Raw genomic sequence first — 21,948 nt, 5'->3', positions numbered from 1 at the left:
ACATGGCTTTCGAGACTGACTAAAATAGTTGAACTACACTATGTTTTCTGTTATGTATTGTTGAAGCCTTTGTGAACAATTACTTTGAAAGCCAGTTAATCAGCAATCATATGGAAACTTTTTTTTGCTTTTTTGCAAATCCACAGTTTATGGGGTACATAAATATAATGTAATACATACATGTATATGTTGGCACATGGATCAGCATGTAGACATATTTTAGATAGAAACCTATTTATTGCTCACCTCACATATCTACATTTATCCACATTTGGATGCACCAGTGGTACAAAAATAGACAAAACTCTTCTGCAAGTATGTTTTGTTTGTTACAGGAAAATATTGTAGGTCACAGATGCCAGTGAAATGGTTCCGTGGTCCTGTACATTATAAGAGGGAGGATAATGTTTTTCTACTATAAAGAACAGCATTTGAGAAGTTTTATGGATTTTTATCCAGTTTGGGCTGGGGGTAAACTTCAACGACAAATTTGTTCTGAAAGACTCATTCACAACTGTTCTTCTGACACTCACACTTAAGCACTATTGACTGGGTCTTGGTGTTGCTGTCTCAGTGAAAACTGAACATTAACTTTTCTCTTTCTGTCCGCAGGTCGCAAGTTTGTCATCGCCAATGCAAGAGTGGAGAACTGCGCCATCATCTTTTGCAATGACGGCTTCTGCCACATGTGTGGCTACTCGCGTGCTGAGATCATGCAGAAGCCATGCACATGTAACTTCCTGTACGGACCTGACACCAAGCGGCTGGCCATTGCCCAGATGGCGCAAGCCCTGCTGGGATCGGAGGAGAGGAAAGTGGAGATCAACCTGTACCGCAAAGATGGTAGGAAAAAACCCATTGTTTGAGTGTTTTGAGAGGTGTGTGTGGAATTAGGAGAGTGTGTATGGACTTGTGTGGGACATGTATATGGAGATGATCTTACTGTGTGGAAAGATGGCAGTGTTTGGACATGATGTAGTTATAGAACTGTGGAAATAGATTTTAACAAAAAGAGGGTCAGAGTGTTCATTCCTTGTGTTGGGATGGTTCTTAACAAAGATTTTGGAAGAATATGTTAGGTATTGTGTTTGTGTGAGTTTGCATTTATTAGGATGGATTGAAAGCGTTTCTGTGTGATTATATGTGAAATCCTGAAGTGTTTAAATGGTTTTGTCACTATAAAGTGTACTTGTTAGTCAGCTGGCTACACTATCTGTGCAAGGTGTGCTGAGAATATTTGGCAGCTTATGTTTATGTCTGAACTGTTATGTGTGAGTGACCTGACTTCTGTTCACTGATAAGTCCATGCTGTGCTTTGTGTGTCTTGCAACTTTTTAGTGCCAGCTTTCTTGTTGTGATGAGCTTGGAGTGCAGAGAATGCAGTATGGTACATTTGGACCTTTTCCAGCTTGTATTTACACAAGACTAACCTATAACTGTGATTAGACTACAGCTGAATACCTTCAAAAACAACTTGAATTCACACTGACACTTTGATATAAAATTCATGTCAGAGTTAAAAACATAACAGAGGTTTGGTTGCATTTTCATGAAGTAGTGGAGATTTCAATACACCTGACCCAAATTAACCTTTATGGTTAGATTTACTTCAAAGGGAAGTCAATAGGAAAAGCCCTCTGAGAATTCTCTGAAATGGCAAGAGTGTATATGTCTACACACATGCCAACTGGACCAGGACCAGGTAACAGGGCGCTGGACATCGCAGCGATAGACGGCTGCCATGGTGATAAAGAGCTGCCATGGTAATAAAATCAGCAACTCCCTGAACTATGGCCAAAGCATCTGCTGGACATTTTCCACCTGTAGACAGACACCAGAGCAGCAGGGGGAAGGAAAGAGAGAGAGAGAGAGAGAGAAGGAGAGCGAGAGAGGGAGGGAGGGAGAGAGAGAGAGAGAGCAACAGAGCAACAGAGTGAAAGAGACAGAGACTAAGAAAGGAAAGGAAAGGGAGGGAGGAGGAAAAGAGCTTGAAACAAGCCAATGAGAAAAAGAGGGCAAGATGACTAAGTGCAGGAAAACAGTACAGCTCTGAGAAGTGAGGAAAAACCAGTGAGTGTGAGGTGGGATAAACGAAGTGAGAGAATGACTGAGAGAGAGATTGAAAATGTGTTTTTCAAGTAATCTTATAGTGTTGATGGTGGTGAGAGAAATCCAGTAGGAAAAAAAAGAGAGAATCACTGAGATGGCGCCAGTGGTCTCCTCTCCAGTGATACTTCTGAGGAGTGCTTTGCCAATCCAACCCTCCCCTCTGCACATTTCACTTTCCACTGTTTATACTGGAGATGTGGACACACACACACACACACACACACACACACACACACACACACACACACACACACACACACACACAAACACACACACCAGCGATCCAAAGTACCTTGTAAAAAGCTATAACCCTGTTTATAGAATTGCAGAGGTGTTGTCATTTCTGTCCCACTAGCTATGTTAACGAGAGTCTGCCATGCTAACACATAGTTAAAGGCTTTGGTAGTGACAACATTTCATGCCTGCAACGGCCTTGTGCCAGTATGGGAGGGCAGCCGTCAAAAGCTGCTGTTGGCATATCCTCTGCAGTAGCTTGAATGTACCCTGTCATTTATATGTATGTATGTCTGCCTCTGCCTCTGCCTCTACCTCTGTCACTGCGCTGTGCTGTCATTCTGCTGTGATCTATCGATTAGCTGTGTGATCAGCAAAATATGTTAGGCCTATTAATTTCATATGGCCTATTTGTTTTTGTCAGTGGTTGAACATACTAAAATTAGTCTCTTATGCTCAGTTACTTGTGTTTAGACAGTAATGTGCAGCCCAAGTTGCACTCTAGTATCCTAATGCGCACACACTTGGCACAGTCTGTACTCAGGCATGTTTTGTAAAAACAAAAGTATTTCTGTGCATTTTCAGTATTAACTCTCTAATCAGCTGCTGCATGTTGGATGTTCAGTAAAACACAGGACACACAGTGACAGTTTTTGGAGTGGTCAAATTTCCCTCTTTCGTAATGGGACGGACGTGACCCCCGGTCCCCGTGGAGATTACATACATGGTTGAGGGCTCTAAATCGTGAGAAATACGGGAGAAATTGAGGGTTGGCAAGTATGACTGTGACACACTAGTCATGCATGCTAGCTCTCCAGCTCCCTGGAAATCAATTTTTTTGTCCACCTGCCACTGTTGTGGTAGATTAAAAAAATCTACTAGACATCAAAAACCGAGATTCAAAAATCTACCAGCCACTCAATAGATTACCATGGTTTTATCGCCTGGTGAGTGAAGCAAATCTAGTAGCTCCTTGCATATTTTACCAGCATCTGGCTGATGGCTGGTGCTTATTTTGACTCCTACTGTGAATGGATGGACAGTTCAATAATCCACACGAAAAACAAAACAAACAAAAAACCCCCACAAAACTTGCTGTTGTCCTTTGATGGCATTTTGGTCTTGTCTGCTCTGATTATTTTGGCTGGCAGTTGACACACCACTCATAATTCTGTTTTAATGCAAAATTTTGGCATTTGCTTCCTATGTTCTTTACCCTCTGGAAAGAAGGAAATCTAAGTAGTAATGAGTGAATTAGCTTTAAAATCGACATATGTTCTTTTTAAATATGTTCAGGGAGCTGCAGACACGCAGGCAGCAGCACAGAGAAGGAGAGGCTTAGCCCACTAAGACTCTGATATGTCACTATTTTCTGCCTTCTGCTTACAACTGGTAAATTTACAGCTCACAGCAACTTGATATGATATAGTCTCTGACCTTTATTTGATATTTAGTGTCAGCAAACAATGTTGTAGTACATTTCCAACCTGTCCTTGGCATCATTAGCTTGTTTTCCATATTACACGAGTGCTGCTGCCACACTGATTATTCTGCTGTGCCTGTTTTAACTTTAAAACTTTGTATAAAAAACAACAACAAAAAAAATATTTGTGTTAAACAGTCAAATCTAATTCGATTTACAAAATTCTGAGTCTGGTACAGCCAAAGTAAATGATAAATATTTAATAACATATAAATATATGTCCAGAGTATTATTGAGAAGTGTTTTAATAGGTATATGTATTAATAATCAATATCAGTGTTGACATAGTTATCAATAAATTATACCATCCCTACTAATGAGTGCTGAGATAACTGAAAAGTATAAAGCTATTATCTAGCTGTTATCGACTGTGACTGAGCTCAGCTGATTATACATAAGAGTATATGAACACACACACTCCACACCTTCACACCAGGAATACCCTGCTCTGTGAATGGAAATGTGTCAAATTGCCTTGGAGTTTGTAGAGAGGCCCTCAACACATTAACCAAGATATAGTTTTATGATGGTAAATAGCCATTTTGGCTCTCCTTTTTTATTGGACACATTTCTTTTTATGCCAGAGACACTGCTTCTAGGTTTATATTATAGTGTAGTGCATGTACCTAGAGGTGTATTGTAGCTTGTAAGTAAAGGTAAAGTATTTAGAGCCATTATGGCAGGTCATGTCTTTATCTTAAACGATACCTCTTGGCACCTACTGCCATTGGTTTACATCGGACCAAAACTTTTTTTCTGTCTATGTGCTGACCGAAGGCTCTTAAAATGCTCATGGATTTCTACTTAATTAAACATTTTGAAAAACAAAAAAAAATTCCCAGGAAGGTGTTTGTTTTATATATGTATGTGGGCAGATATGACCCTGGGACACTTTTTCTCAGTCATAGTCACACACACTCAAGCACACAAAGACACAAACACAGAGTCTTAGGTAACCCCAGCGGGCCACCTCCAAGCCATCAGAGAGCTACTGATTGAACACCGTGGATGCGCCTCATCCATAATGCACACAAGGAGGAAACACTATGCCACCTCCTCTTGTCCCCCCTTATTCCTCCCCTCCCTAACTCATCTCTCCTCCTGCAAAGGCAAAGAGGGGAAAGAAAGAATAACCTTTCCTTTCATCTCCAAAAGTTACCTATGCAGTCAGTGTGCAGGCGTCTGTGCATTATTTGGAATGGTGGGACTGTGTAGCTGTGACCCATACTGTACATGCATGCAGAGAACACAGGCACATACATGAATACACTGCACACACACTCTATGTGCACACAAAGGCTTCATCTGAGCCCATTTATCTAGTGCCAAGCTCAGACATGAGCCTTCACAAAGATGGATCTCCCTTCTCGCTCTCACGCTCAATTGTCCAACTCCAATTGCTCACCAGCTTAATCAATCATGCTCCAGGTAAACTGCAATAGGAAACTGGCACTGAGCATGTAGAGGTTTCAGTATAGAATGGGCTACTACCCCTGTTGGGTATTACCTGTAAGTCTTTGAATCTTCTTACCAACTGTGTGGTTTTATGTTTTTTGGGGGGTGGGGTCGAAGGGGAGAATGAGAGCATAGGTGTCTTTGTTGTGTTGAAGAAAGGGAAAATATCACCAATGGTTAAAAAGAGTGAATAAAACAGTAGTCTTTTTTAAATGGATAGATATTCCCATCTTTTCTCTCTTGAACTTGCAGTCTACAAGCTCCTGTTTGTCTACGAATCTGTCATTCTCTCTTCAACTCAGTCTTTCACCTTTTCTTTCTCCTTTAGTCTCTCTCTCTCTCTCTCTCTCTCTCTCTCTCTCTCTCTCTCTCTCAACCCGACTAGTTTTTCTGATCACCATTTTGTGGCTGAACATTTAGTTATCTCACCAGGGCCCCGCCCCTCTGCTTATTGAAAATTGAATGTAAAGTTCTTACCAGATGCCACCTTTTGCTCCAGTATTCAGGAGTTTTGGGAGAGTTGGAGGAAGAGAGAGGGCAGTTTCAGTGCCTGAGTCAGTGGTGGGATACAGGCAAGGCCCAGATAAGACTGTTCTGTCACCAGTATACTGCCTTTTCCACAGCTGGGGGCCCTTGAGACTCTGGAGCAGAGTATTAGGAGTATTAGGCAGGTGGAGGTTGAGTTGGTGGGGAGTGACTGGGGGACGGGGAGGAGAGAGAATTTGTCTGAGCTGCGCAGGGATCTGGGGGTTTTCCTCCAAGACAGAGCAAAGGGTGCGCTTGTGAGAGCTAGATTCACGATGCTGAGGGAAATGGATGCTCCTAGCTCCTTCTTCGTTGGCTTGGAGAAGTTTTCCGAACAAAAGCAAATGCGTTGTCTGCTGTTAGCAAACAGGCATGTCACACATGTGGTGGGGGAGATGTGGCAGGAGGATGTCAGGTTTTAATCTGAGCTGTATGGTTCTGAACTATGTGACCCTGTATGTACAGAGACATTGCTGGAGGATTTCCCCTTTTATTAACACAACAAACTGAACTCGACTCCCCTCTGACCTTTAATGAACTGTCCAAAGCAGTCTCCCAGATGACTCCTGGCCTCGCCCCTGGGGTTGATGGTCTGCCGGTGGACTTTTACAAGGCATTCTGGGACATTGTTGGCCAGGATATGTTTTTTGTATTCGTGAGTGCATCAGGGTGGGGAAGCTTCCTCTGAGTTGCCAGCGGGCAGTTCAGTCAGGGTCAGTTGTTCCTCATGGAGCTGGACGGAATGAACAGCGGTGTTGAAGACCTGGCGTCTGCTGAAGAAGACACGAGAAGAGGATGTAGCACCAGGGCCATGGGTATGGGAGGAGCCTGTTTTCCATAACCCTTTGTTCCCTCTGCAATTGGTGCATTCCCCCATCTTAAGACTGTGGCTCATGAGAGGGGGCATCACGAAGCTGTTACATCTGCTGTCATCTGAGCGAGTGCGATGGAAATCTCCCCAGGAGCTGGCTTTGCAGACCGGACTATGGTCCCTGAGACTGTTGGACTGGTTTGTTGGGGAGGTGCTGGGGGTTCTGCAAGACTCTGCTGGAGAAACAGTGCAGCAGCACCATGGGGGAAGAAAGTGCTGGAGTCTCCTGCTCTGCAGGTGTCAGCAGAGAACAGAGGCTGGCAGGAGGAGGGGGGGCTGCTGTCCTTTACCACCCCTTGTTTGGGGCAGTTTGGCCAGGCCAGTGGCAGGGCCTTATACACGGTGTGTGTGAAGGTCAGGAACATCAGGTTTTTGCAGGGCATCAGTCAGGATGAGTGGATGGGGTTGCTGGGCGAGGATATGAGGGGAGGATCCCTCATCGGGGCCCTGGCCACTCGTTTCTTGGTCCGGGCAGATCCAGGGGTGGGTGATGGGTGTCCTTTTTGCGGAGTGTCTGAAACTGTCATGTTTTTCTTTACTGTCAAGGAGTCAGTGGTGTTCTATGTTTCCTCAAGGGTTTATTTCTGAAGTTATGACAGTTATGACAGTTTACTGTGTTGCTGGTTGCTGATGTGTTGTTTTAAGGGGCTAGTGGGTGTGTATCTGTGTGTGAATGTGTGTGTGTGTGTGTGAGTGTGCGCGTGTGCATGTGTGCCTATGTGCATGCGAGAGCATTTGTGTTGGTGAGTGGAGGATTTTATAAAGTTGATTGGAGAGGCACTTTTTCCGTTGGTGTTGTTTTATTAAAGAGTGTCAAAAGTCTCCCTCTCTGTCCCTGTTTTTCTCAAATTGCTTGGCCTTACCATCTCCTGCTGTCTCTCCATCCTTTTCATTGACACACAGTGTCTTTAACTTTCTCACCATCTTCGTCTTTCTGTCTCTCTCTGCCCCTTCACTATTGACGAGAGAACATTACTTGCCATCAGGCTGTAATGATGTAGCAGAGTGGGTTCGAATACCAGTTGTCTGTATCGAGGGCCTATGAAGACAGCTATCATGAGCTAGATCAATTCAAGGATGTCACTGATGTCAGTTGAGCTGCTGGAGCAATTCATAATCCTATTTCAAGAGATTGCTATTTGACAGTTCTCATCTGTAACTGCAGAGTTAAGACAGGTTACAGAAATCCTTTGAATGCATTTTTGTTCAGGATAATGTAATCTTGTCAAAATGTCCTCCAGAGGTTCAAAGGGAAATTTACATGTATTTTTTACATTTTTTTTTTTTTTAATTTGGCACAATGAAACTGAGTGAAATGCCAGGTATAATATAAACTCTTTCCCGTCACATAACTAATGCTTGTAATTATGGCAACATCATTTACAGATGGCGACCGACTTTATGATGGTGTTGTCAGTTGTAGTTAGTAGTTTTTCTTTTATCTTGCTCAAAAATCGAGTTCTCCTCTCAAACAAATTATCTTTTACGTCAGCCTTTTTATATAATATTTTCAATATCCAGAATTTAGCTAGACACTGAGGCAATGTCATACTCAATTCTGCTTGCTTAAATACATCTTGACAAAACAGAACTTAATGCACTTACAAGAAAATATGCATAGAGATGTGCTTTATAACAAGGAAGGCAAACTGCCTGAAGTTGATATCATTCAACACATTGCTCTGTACACATTTGAGAACTCGCTTTGGCCTTTGCAGTCTTTATTTGCTGACACTGCACTGAAGTGAAATCGAGTATGATCCAAAGGAAATGAAGAAATTGCTTTCACAAGGCAACACTGTCAACTGTGACGTTTCACCTGTTGCAAACAATCAAACATGATTGTGCAAGGAATTTAGTTATTTGGCCAGCATTAAAATGTCTGACAAACAGGCAGACAGAGGTCAGGAGGAAGGGTAGACAGATGGAGCCTTTCAGGTAATATGCCACATTAACGATGTGTTAAAGCTAAATGTCCAATGTTTGTTACATCATGCCCAATTCAATACACATCCATGAACAGTTATGTCCTTTTAGTCCAGGGAGCCAGGTGCACTGCGAACACCCCCTCTCTTTTCCCATGCTTACCTGCCATCTGCTACAGAAGCTCTGCATGCCCAAAGCACCTACCTCTCATTGAACCCACACTAAAAAACTGTCTATGTTGTTGTTTCCTTGGTAAAAAAGGGGCTAGTTAGTTGTGATGATGAAGGTAGGAGGAGAATTTTATCCTCATTTGAAAAAGTTTAAAATTAGACAAACAAAAACTAACCCAAACAATAAAAACAGACCAACAAAACAAAACAAAACTAACAAAATAAAAACACCTACAATAAATAACATACAAACTCAACCCTAGCATCTTCATGTTTAATCAATTCAATGTGACAATATACTGTAATTTTATCAAATTAATACATTTTTCGAGTACCACTATCCTTCATCAGTTACTAAACTGCTAAAGGACCAACCAAATAATTCATTAAGTTCTAACCACTCCATAGACATGCTATGACAGGTATTGACTTTTGTTCACCCATGAAGAGAAAGCGAGACATATCTCAGACTAAATGTAGCACATTTTTAAATACTCAATGCTAATAATACCTCTCCCCATATCATTTCAAAGTGAGTTAACTTATTCTTTTCAGTAGCTATTATCTTTTTCATATTCTAACAATAACATTTTTTTTCTTTTTTCTACTGTAACAATATAGGAGGGTACTTGGATTTCCAATGTTTGAGTATCAATTACTTCAATTACTACTTAATTTATGAAAAAAGGATACCCCAACTTTGTGGATACCTTACTGTGTCCTGTAACATTGTTAAATTGTGCCTCAAATGTCTCTGATATCCACTGTTCTATGTCAAACCAAGTCTTCTGAATTTTGCTACAGTCCCTTATTTTATATTGGATTAAGCACAAATTTTCATTGGCCGTGATACCGCTCGTTGAATTCACTTCATTCACTCCATTTTAAATTAATATAATTTCTCTTTAAATCCATAAATGTATTCTAGATTGCAACAGAGAATCTCTAGCATATGTTTTCTGCAGGATTCTATAAACTCTGTTTAAACCTGTTTCTGAGTCAAATATGGTTTCTTCTAAATTACTCTGCTGTCTAAATAAGTACAAATCAAAAGTTTGGAATAAACTCCTGAGTTGTATATATCTGAAAAAATTTCTATTAGACGGACTAAATTTGTTCTGTAAATCATTCCACGAGACAAATTAAATCATTCAGTGTTTCTATACCTTTATCCTTCCACGTTGACCATCTTAATAGTGAATTTTGAGGTATTATCCAAGGATTGTTCCATAAAGTAGTATTTTTTGGAACTGATAATGGCTCACCTAAGATACACTTCATTTTTCTCCAAGTTGCTGCTATTTTTCTTACTATAAAATTAACAGAACTAATGTTTTTATCCTTTGAAAATAAATATAGAAAAAGTTTTTAGGATGGATCTGTGCATTTTCAGCATGGATACACTGCTCTTCTCTTGTATTTTTAACGATATGTTGTAAGCTGTAGGATATTTATAAAGCATTTTTACAAAATCTATGGTCTCTGACGGGAAATTATATTTTTCTTAAACTTTAAATAAAAAAGGCCACTCAAGGCGATCAAATGCCTTTTCTACATTGACCGCCATCACTAATAAGTCTACATTGTTTTTTTTGTATGTTGTATTATGCTAAAACATGTTCTCAATGTTTGTGAACATTGTCAATATGTGCAATGTCCTTTATCGTAACTGCTTAAAATCAGCTGTGATCCTCTTTTCGGTAGCATTCAGGTTAGTGTGTGTGTTTGCACCTCATACATTACTAGCCAAGTCTCTGTTTTTTCAACAGCTGTGCTGTATGAATGTCAAAAGCCTTCTTGTATTGGTTTTGAAGATACAGTAAATCTCTAATGCAGAGTATTGGCATATTGATAATTGTAGGATATAGACCGAATCACGGTGATGTTGTGCTAACAACAAAGATCACTTCTGGTTAGAAAATTGGCCACTGTTTTGAATTGCTGAGGTGTTAATTCAGCAGACTTGTTTATTTCTGTTGTCATTTTCAGTAACTGTAAAATATGAAGATATACAGTTGAACACAGTAGTCTGACCCATCTGACATTTCTGTTATGCTCATTTTACGGACTGTGTTTCTTTGCTAACATCTTTTCAACCAAATCTACAGGCAGGGAAGCTTAACAATGTACTGCTGTGGATGAGGATCACAGCAAAGCGTATTTTCGCTACGTAAAAGAAATCAATATCATATTGTAAGTGTAAGTGTACACTGCATTTGAATATTTGCTCTTCTTCACCTTACACAATAGCAGTGTTAGACCAGCAACTCTGCAGTTTGGTGGAGTAAAATGTTTTTTTCAATGGAGACTGGTGATTTTGATATAATGGTTTCAATTCTCCATAGGTAAGGGCTGTTTTATGGCAAGGTAGAGCAGTTAAAATATTCTTAATATAGCGTATACTTAAACTGGTATTGATTTTTTTTAGATGGGCATTTTTTTGGGTGGCTTGATACAAATCACTTCAGGCAGAGTTTGCTCAGTGCCGTTTGATTATATGTTCGTGACACGGTGGTTTTCTACCCATAAATTATTGCAAATAATTCAGTCTATGGAGTTTTGGGTATGACATTAAGAATTTTGGCTTCATAGGCGCTGCTTTTACTATTTTCAAGAGGTGTTTGTGCCATGAAATGTGCCGTTATACAATCTAAATATAAAATTCTTTGGCATTTGGTTACAGGTGACCTTTTGCATAAGCGTAACAAGCAAAGCATTAAAACACATCTGACTGGCAGTTATCTGCTATAAAACCTTGAAATCTCTGGAAAAAGTCTGGTAAAACACCACCCCACGTGCAGACATAAGCATTAGTTTTTCCAGCCTTTGTGACTGTGGACTGCAAACACCCCCAGGCAAGACTGTCTTGAGTGTGCTGTGGGTCTCGAGGACTAGCAGGTGTCTATCAGAAAATATGAGTGTCCTAGCAGCGTTGTGCTGTGATAATGCAGCAAGCCCAGAGGAGCAGGCTGTCCTGTGTGACTGAGGGGACTCTTGATTGCCTAGCAGCGGTAGCTAAGCACAGCACTTAGAGACCTGCAGCCTCTCTGGAGAGGTTAGCACTCTACACCAATGACTGCCGTGGATGATCCCACCTCCAACTAAGAGCACATAACGCACGTACACACACACACACACACACACACACACACACACACACACACACACACACACACACACACACACACACACACACATCTAATGCTGTCCGCTATCGCCCACACAACAACAAGTTGCATTAGGTTTTTAACTGAAAGGAGAGGCGTCCATTTTTAAAACAGAGATGGAGAGCTTTTTGTTTTGTTTGAACAAATGAACAACATAATGACATGAACTCTCACTTTGGTATGTGGTGTAACAGGATAGAGAACAGAGGAGATGGGAAGGATAGAGAGAGGGTTACAGTGCAAACAGGGAACTGGAGTCAGCAGCAACAGCATCACCAATTCATGATGTACCTTCACACACTACGGATTATGATGCAATACAAAACCTTCACTGTAAGTTCACTGGGCCTGGGGCCTATGTGTTAGGTAATGCTCTGAATTGGATCACAAAATACCAAATTATGGAGCTTCATGATCAAATTACACACCACTCTAATTCTAATCTTTAAGTGTAACTCTTGGAGTCCATGTACTGAGCTCACAGTGTGTATCTGTGTTAGTGTGTGCATCTCCCTACTCTTTTTGATGACACCCAAATAATGAATCATGACATGTTGAAGTGCGATAGGGCAGTATTGTGTGTCCGCCTCATTAGTCACCCAATGTCCTGTAGTAGACTGCTCTGCACACTTGCACACACATACAAACATCCTCATACACACAGTAAAGAAACAGACACTCAATAGAAACATAGCACTATCTGAATCAATGCAGGCATTTACAATGACACATGCTCGAGGTTATGTGAAATAATGCTTTGTGTGTGTGTGTGTGTGTGTGTGTTTCTTGGAGTGCAATAATAGTTAATATCCATGCTGAGTACAAAGCGCTGACCCTATCCAGTTCAGGCTAAGAAACCAAATTTAATTCAATTTAAGCAGACAATTTAATCTTGCCCTTGGAAGTGGCTTATTTAGATATACCCGTTATCTTGTTGGAATCAGCAGATACAAATCTCTCGCTTAGTTTAGAGTCCTAGCTGATAAATTCAACGTTGTTCAGGTTGCCTGTTTGGGCCTTTGGTGACACACTGACTGGACCCAGGCCTGTCCCAAGCCCTACCATGGAGTAAATTGATCGTTGATTGAATGTGCTAATCACATGACAATGACTTCCTAATCACCGTGTTTTTATATTAAATTTTTTTCACTCAAGTCTGACTCAAACCAGAGCTGTGATACAAAAAAATTCAGCCAAGCTGACCTGATTTGGTGGTAAATGTCAGGCTCTAATATATGCTAAGTGAACCATAGTTGGTTTCACTGTCTGATTATTGTACATGAAGAACACCTCAAAACAGAGTGCCGAAGACATCATATTTTGTGGCCCCTACCTGCGTAGATGATGTGGAAACAATTTGAATTCCAAGTTCAATCACCATTATTCCTCTCACATGCATTTGGATGTAATCTGCTCTTCTATTTCACACATGCACGTTTCTTTTATTAATAGCCACATAAACATGCACACTGTAAATATACATATGAATATACTTGTGTGTCTCTCACCCAACACAGCTTACGAATACATGTTTTAGTAGAAATGGTGGTTGTGTCTCGCACACACATGCACACACACACACACACACACACACACACCCTTAAATCTTTGGGATTACTTTTTTTGCAAAGGGAGGCTGTCATTACTGAATGGATGCAGGTAAGCCATTGTACTTGACTGAATGAGGCTTGGTTTGAACAAACCTAAGAGGTGTGTCTGTGTATTGCGTGTGTGTGTGCAAGCTCAATATAAATTTGCTTTCTACGAATTTGTGGACAGGTTTAGTCCATTACCCCAGAGCATAGACTCCCTCTCTTCTTCTCTCTGTGTTATACCCTCTTATTCACTCTCTTGTTAGGTTTTCTGCAACCCATACATCACTATGCAAATTGCTATCGACTCTCCTGTTTTACATTTGCAAGCTGGGATGACCGTCTCTCAGAGTAGTCACTTTGACTTGGTTTTGTCTTTGTGCCAATTCTGAACTCATTCACAACAAAACCACATATTTCACTCATGGAGGAATCCAGTTTTTTTTTTTTAAATCATTACTTATGCCTAGCTAGAAGTGTATGGAGGTGTATTTACTGGTAGAGACTCTGCCCTTTGCCTGCATTTTCTTATTTTCTTCACATTGCTGTGTTTAGGATGTTCTTTGGCTCCAATATTTGGAAAGTGGTGTGCAGCCCCTAATCATTAACAGCACGCAGGTAAGGTTAGGACTTTATGAAAAGGTAGCTACCAGGTGCTAGAGTGTAAACAGCAAATGTCCTCAGAGAAACTACAGAATATACAGACACAGGCCTGTAAAAGTGCAAATGGTTAGTTGATAAAGCTTTATCCAAAACACAGTAAATTGGAGTTTGCTTTTACTTTTATTTTCACTTTTTGTAAGTGTTCATTAAAGTTTATTTAAATATTTATCATTTACTTTGCCAAATATTAATCAGTTACTTTTTAGAATCCACATGAACCACTCTTTACATAAATTAGATCCACTGCACAGCATTTAAAAAGACAGCACTGGTTCACCTGTTAATGCCATTAATTCCCTCTTCCAAAACAATGGTATAGTACATGAGGAGCAAATTCCATTTTTTTATTTAAACACACTTATGACTGTTGTGTTTACTGCATGCTGAATTCATCAGAGCACAGAAGGTCAGATTGCTTTCTAAGTTACTGTATGACTAGTTGCTGACAAGCTATGAAGCATTCAAAATACTACTTTTTAAACTGAGCGCAGGCTTACTCCACATAAGCACATTAGGGCTACATTCCATTACTTCCAGCACAATTAATGAACAGTGAGGGCAAAGCAGCATCATGACAGTGTATGAAAATGCTATCCTCTCTTCACTTGTTCAGCTGACTTTAGCGGTTTAAATAACAAACATTGTGTTCTTATAGAAGAAATGTAAACTAGGTACAGACACTTTCCTTGCTTGTGGGCTTATGGTGTTGCACTGCAGCAGAAATGTAGGAGAAACACAGGAGTTTGGCATTGTTTTTGGTATTAAAAATCTATATTTTGTTGCTTGGTGAGGGTTCCCGTTGGCCCGGTGGCTCACCAGGCCTGTGCCGTTATCGAAGAAACACTGACAGTGCAGCATGTTTATCTTTCTCTCTTCGAGCCTTTATCTATCTTCCATTCCTCTTGTTTCCCTTCTTCTTTTGCTGTCTTTTCTTCAAGTTTTGTCTAGACATTTCCAGGCTACAGGGTGCTGCTGTATATGCAATCATCAGACACAGAAGTACAGAGGTTCAAAGCAGCTATTCTTGCACTGTTATTATTCTGTTTCTTGCCACACTAGACTAATCTGAATATGCATGTGTACAGTATGTAAATGTTTCTCTCTGTCTATCCCCTTCTAAGTTCAGTGCGTGAGTGTGTGTGTGTGTGTGTGTGTGTCTGTGTGTGTGTGTGTGAGAGAAAGAGAAGGAGAGAGAAGAGAGAGACTGTTGTGGAAAGTCTCAGTGGAAAGGGTGTTTATGTGTGTGGAAACCTCAACTGTAATATGAATAGGGGTATCCTGTCCACTTGCGTGTATGCCTCACAACGCACACATACACACACATACCTCACATGCACACAAACAACCTTTCACATATCAGATTTGAAAGGTTTTGTATAGAGAAGGATTGTTTTTCTCAAGATTGTAATTAGTGTTTCTAATGTTTCCTATGACAGTGCAACCACAGCAACAATGTTTGAAGGTCTACCATCAGAGTAGACATCTGTTCGTTCAAATCATTAATGAATATCCTGAGCTGATGGCATTATTTCAAAACAACTACTGTAAGATTTCTACTATTGTTTAAGGAAAAGGCCCAAAAAAAATAACTTGGATCTAAACAATGTCCAAAAATTACCTTTTTGACTTACCAGTCAAGAGGGCTGTTAGATTAAAAAAAAATCCACTGGCTAAGCATATATTTTACTGGCCAAAATGATAAATTAAGTACATTTCATTGTGATAATAGGGTATTATGTTGCAGTGCACCCTTAAATGACACCAAAACGTGGTGGAGACTCAGCATAGTTTTCTGTTACATGACTATTTTGGTAAAAACATTTACCCACCAGTGTGACTGATAGCCTCCTGAGATTTACACTGCAAATACCCGCAATTGGCTTTAGGCTGTTGCTAATTTCAGACCCAGGTAACAGGGCAAAAATATTCTCAGCTGTTAACTGCTGACGCATCGTTCAAGTTTATATAAAGAGTGACATTCTCTCCTTTGTATGCAGATTATGTGTAAATCAAGCTCTCTTTGCCCCCTGTTCCCCTTAACCCATCTCCACTAAGCTGAAACAGTGACAGAAAATTGACACTGGAAAAAAAGTGGGAAAAAACAAACAGCATAAAAAAAACTAACAAACAAAAAAAAAACTGCCACTGAAAAAAAAGTGACAAGGTGAAAGATTTTCATTGAAAAATATCCAAATGCAAACTAAAGTAAAATAATTTTGAATGTATTTTTATTATCTAAGGAAACTTACTTCAGTGCCAGTGTTTCCTTTTTACTGCCAGACATTGTCATTGTCAGACACCTACACAGAATATGTCCGATTTGAGACTGACAACCAGTGAGACACCATAAATGACAGACAGTGTGATAGATGGATAATGTGATACTGTGGTAGTAGGTGCAGTGAGTCTGCCTCCTTCCCTTACGGTCTTGTTAGCATACTCAGCAGTCATCCATCTTGCCTGCTGTTCTATGTCTGTGCCACAGTGAAAGTCTGTTATACAACCAATTGATCCATACAGTCATAAAACCTTTTTTAAATGTATGTTTTCTATTGTACATGAAGTGACAGTTAGTGGTGTATATCTCAGTACTCAGATACTGGTCTGTTGTAGGAGCTTGAACTGGTTTGATTTGATACAAAATGTCTGAACCGGCATTTGTCATTATGACACATGGTGAAGTTGCCTACATCAGCAATGGGGTGCGGCGCTTAATAAAACTAGAAATAAGCCATATGACAACCTAAATAACATAATATTATGTTTGGTTATTGACAGATTAACGACCCACTAGTGTCAGACTGGCTGTGGGCAATTAACTGATGAGCTGAGCACCAGCAAACTTATGGGATGTTAAATTTCAGTAGAAGTGGGAGGTGGGATAAGTGGCACACGTGCTTGTTTCCTATAAAGTTCATGTGTTTATAGGGGTAAGGAGACAAGGCATGGCAGAGTTAGTCTGTCAAGGAAACTAAAACTACACCAATATGACAGCCTTGTGGATCTGAAGCCAACAAATAAAGTGTCTGAAGTGGCCGTGGCCAGTGGCCAGCTGGTACCTGGTTTGTTAACATGATGTAACAAAAGTGCATTTTTAAAGGATTTAATGTGAGCAGAGAGCTGCAATGTTATGCGGTGTGACTTGGTAGTCAGACTGTCGCTTGCTGTTAGGACACAGTGTCATTATATTTTATTTGGGGGAGTAGCTGCTGACTCCTAGTGGTAAAAATGATATGTTTCTTTGGGAAATTAATTTTGTGTCTGTGGTAATTATCACACAAAGAAGACATTCCACATCTATCATATCACAAGGATCTATTTATCAGAGCAAAACCTTAAGTTATAAAGGATCTCTGATTTAGCATCGTATGCAAATGCGGTACCCTATCCCCTAAATTCCACCGAGTCTGTCAGCGGCACATTACAGCCCTGGCTCGACCTCCACAGTCGATTGCGGGTGTTCTAGTCAATGTGCGTTATTCCACCGAGAAACCTCAAAACGTCTCAGCAGCGTCAGCTGTGGCTTGCCGCTCTGCTCTGTGTTAAATACATGGTGGGTCTATTTTTGCCGGACACAGATAGCAACTGCGTCAAACTGCACAGAGCAGATCATACCAAGCAGGAAGTGGAGCAGCATTGCATCTGGTGAATTTTCAAATTAAAAAGCCTTGCAAAGACTCAGGATCACGTTTAACGTGACTAAAACATTACATCAACCACATCTGCTCCTTCTCCTTCCAGTAGCCCTCTGTATTTTGTCCAGCAGGAGAATTAATGCTCCTGATAACATTCACCATACATGAAACGGACAGAAAGTAGATCATAATTAACAGCACTGCATTGTTAACAAAAGCACTTAAAATCGTATCTCCCTCATATCTATTTCGTATGATTAAATGATTAATTATCCATCTGAATAAGGTCAATATGTTTTTAACTAAATCACAGCCACAAATCTTCTAGCTTTTTCATGTGTAACTGGATTTATTTCTACTGATCTGTATAACAATCAATAAGGTTTTTTTTGTTTAAACTGAAAAACAGCCAAAGTTCTTTGATCTACTTCACTGTGGCAGGACTGCAGGGTGCAGCCCAACAAAGTGCCATGGTAGAATCACTGCAATCAAGGAAAAATGAAGAAATAAGCACAATTTCATAGGGTCTACATTATCAGCTGGCAGGATGCTCTGCTTCTGAAACGCTTAACAGATGCTCTCGGGAATATAGAGCCGTTTGGAGGACAGAGCAAAACAGCACCACAACCGTAATGCTCTGGACATAAGTATTCTGTGCATTAACTTCAATAGTCAACTAATCAGTGTTAAGGGCAGTGGTGGTTGGCATAAAACACTACGTGATATGTTTTATTATAGCCGGTTGTACAGATTGGCTTCAGATGAAGTGATGCACTTTGCAATGAAGATGGAATCCACTACCATAAAAATAGGCTTTACCCATTTTTAGATAAATACATTGTTCTGTATGATGACTGGTTGGCAGGACTGTGCATACAGTAGCCTGTCTCTAGTGCACTGCTTTAGGTGTTGCTCTGGCAACTGCTTCATAAAATCTGAGGAGACTTATGGGTCCTGCCGTGATGCCAGCTGGACTGACCTAACACAGCACTCATCAAGAGTGATACACACACAAAACCATTTTAGAGACAGTAATAGGGTGAATAGGTAGAGCGGGTCCATTCTTATAGCTTTATTACTTCATTTGCCTGCGTGGCACTAGTCCATCAGAGCCTGTCAATCAACCCCCACAGGAGAGAGCCCTAATATCTGCCGGATGTGTTTTATTCTCCTTCATGGTGCAAACACTCAGCTGGCCTAGCTCTCTACATTACTATCACTCCTTCATGCTGCTGAATGCACAAATGAAATGGCATTGGGCAGAACAAGAATGGCAGATAGAGTAATATGTCATTAAACAAAAGAAGCCATTTGGAATGGGATAGATTATGGGATAAGGTATGTGTTTGTGCTTTCAGGTGTATTTTTTTGAGAATTTGTGAGTGTGCATTATTTCCATTTGTATGTGCAAATAGACATGTGATGGCACTTACATGTGTTGTTAATATGCATTTGAGGGTTTAGAACATGTTTAGTGTTTAAAGTAGGGTGGGGCGATATGGCTTGAAAATAATATTGAGGTACTTTTAGGCTGTATCCCTATACACAATATATATCTCAATATTTTTGAAATCTCCTCTAAACTGATCTATAGTACTAAATACAAAGTCATCAAATAAAGTACAGTTACAGTTCAGTTAAATATAGTAGCCTGATATAATAAAGTTAAATAAAGTTTTGTTATAATTAAATAAATGGAACACATAGTGCTCTTATTAGGGAGGACATGGATTGTCTCAGGCCACAAATGTTGATTTTTTTTTGTGGACTTGAAGCTTACAGTCAATAGATGGATGTTAGCGTTAGCAGAAAGTTCAACTGTTACTGCGAGTTTACAAATGTGAGGATTTATTCACTTTGAGCAGCAAACAAACTGACAACTGCACAATTCATATATTACAAAAGATTTGCAAGTCGCACTGTTGCCCCATGGTTGCACATTGTGACTAAATAGTTGTGATCAGACCTCTGCAGATACAAAGACACACACCTCACCTTCTCACACTACAGGCACTACTACTGATTAAATTAGAATGTTGCTGCTGAGCCATGATGTTGATGATGATAGCTCTCCAGTTTATATATCAGTAGTATTTACAGGTCACAGTGGTGTCCCATGGTTGCAAAATGTGACTAAAAAGGTACGGTCTGGAGCTCTGCAAAAGCCCTGCTTTTTGTGTGTGTCTGTGAAAGGGGGAGAGCTGCAGGAGAAAGCAAGAGTAACGAAATGCTGAAGTGAGTCTCGTTCCGGTGGCACAAAAAAATGACCTGACAATTTTTCCCTGATGTTCGCAATATAGTCATTTTATATATCTTATGTGGAACAAGCTGCAAAACATTGAGTACATTCTATATATTGCCCACCCCAAGTTAAAGTAGATGTGAGTCTTTTACCACTAAATTGTACCAGAAATATTTTACTAACTGATGATACTTGGTGATTTCCTGCTGACTCTGGAAATGGCTTGGAGTGTGTGTGGCTAAACAGTGCTCATCCTGAAATCTTGAATGCATGCCTGCATGTCTACGTCATTGTTTATTTGAGACCCCTTCAATGAGTATTTGTTTGTTGGTGATGTAACGCTGAGGATTCCCCTCTGCCTCTATTCCTCTATTTTCCTATCTCGGTGTATTTCTGTCTCTTTTTCCTCGTCACATACACAAAAACGACAAGAAAATGTACATACTTGTCTGTCTGTATGCAGACCCGCTTTGATCATATGCTGTGTTGCATCCCTCTGAAACTGTTGAAAGATCAAAGCAGCACTAGCTTTGCTTATGTTTTGATTCATGTAACTGAGGAGAGTATTTTTAGTCCCCAATAGGCAGAGTGACCTTTCAGTGCAAGGACTGCATGCAGAATGTGTCAGCGTTGTTTTTCAGGCTGTACAAGGTGGTGGAGATAATTTTAGTGATGGTTTTATTCTGGATCTTTTTAGTGTTCAGTGTTCCACACATGTTCTGCAAACAAAACAGCATTTCTGCAAAGGCCAAAAGTTGCTTATGACCTTTGTTTCCTGTAATTGCACATAAATTCAGAGAAAAAACTCACAAGCATGGTGAGCATTTCTCATAGAATCACATGGCTACAGCTAGACCTTAGTAATACAATACCTAAAATCTAAATTCTTAAATTAAATATTCATCAAGTTCTTGTCTTGGACTCTGTGTCTTTACAATATGGAGACAACAAATCATGCATATTCATATTTTGTGAGGACACATTTTCTTTGTAAATATTGATATGTTTGTTTGCCAGATAAGGAATTCATTATCATTTATTTTTCCTCCATTATGTTGTAATTTCCAGCAGTAGGAGGGGACCTTGCTGTTTAGTAAGTGCAATGGCTTGTATGTGCTACACAGAGAAACGCAGCAGTGTGTGGGTTGGCCTAACCCTCATGTCCCCATGGCTTTTAAAGTGTAAAATCGAAGGCACTCATCAAAGTAGCATTCATCCGCACCTCTCTCATTTGTCATTGGCCATTATTCCTGATGCTATATGTTAATGCATTGCACATGTACACTCTTTCTCTGTTTTTTCACTTTTGGATAGCACTAATGTTGTTTGTTGCTTCATACAGTACATGTCCATTAGTATTATGGGCCTGGCGTAATTTCTGGCATATTTGTTACATTTTAATTTGAATTACTGCAGACCGTCATTTCCTAGTGGCACAGGCCAAGGAAATGGTCTGAAACATTGGCTAGTTGGCACTGTCACTGTTGTCCCTCCCTTTTTTTTTGGTCCAGCCTGATCAAAACAGTGTCTGACCCCTCCCCTCACATACATTTGTATATTCTCTTAACAATACATAAAAAAACAACGGATAGATTTTTTGGAAATGTATACACAGGCAACTTCTCACAATGTCATCTCATTTCCATTTTTCTTTTATGGCCTATTTGCTTTCTCCCAGTCTCTCTGTTGCCTCTTCTTTTATTCCCTCATAGCCTCTTTTTGCTTGCGTTCTCTCATTTTACCACTCTGTATTCCTCCAAGAAGGCAGTTCTTCCACTCGTCTTGTCGTACTTACTGGGTAATTAATGGGGTGGGGCGAGAAAGCCTGACATCCGGCAGCGACCCAATGGCCCAAAATGTTCAGAAACATTAAAAT

At 40.2% G+C, this 21,948-nt stretch overlaps 1 protein-coding gene across 3 annotated transcripts in view; it reads left to right on the top strand.

Annotated features, from left to right (window-relative positions):
• The window catches only part of kcnh2b (potassium voltage-gated channel, subfamily H (eag-related), member 2b), a 336,501-nt gene that overhangs the window by 37,392 nt on the left and 277,161 nt on the right, over positions 1-21,948 (top strand). For all 3 annotated transcript variants that reach the window (XM_088072346.1, XM_088072345.1, XM_088072347.1), the window contains one exon: positions 613-843. In XM_088072346.1, coding sequence (XP_087928472.1) covers positions 613-843 — 231 coding nt within the window. The remainder of the gene's footprint in view (positions 1-612; positions 844-21,948) is intronic.

Source organism: Plectropomus leopardus, chromosome 21 (genome assembly GCF_026936395.1).
Source record: "Plectropomus leopardus strain MGB_pleo_1.0 chromosome 21, ASM2693639v1, whole genome shotgun sequence".
Classification (NCBI taxonomy): domain Eukaryota; kingdom Metazoa; phylum Chordata; class Actinopteri; order Perciformes; family Serranidae; genus Plectropomus; species Plectropomus leopardus.
Note: the sequence above shows the minus strand (reverse complement) of the source record. Positions and strands in the feature narration are given on the sequence as shown.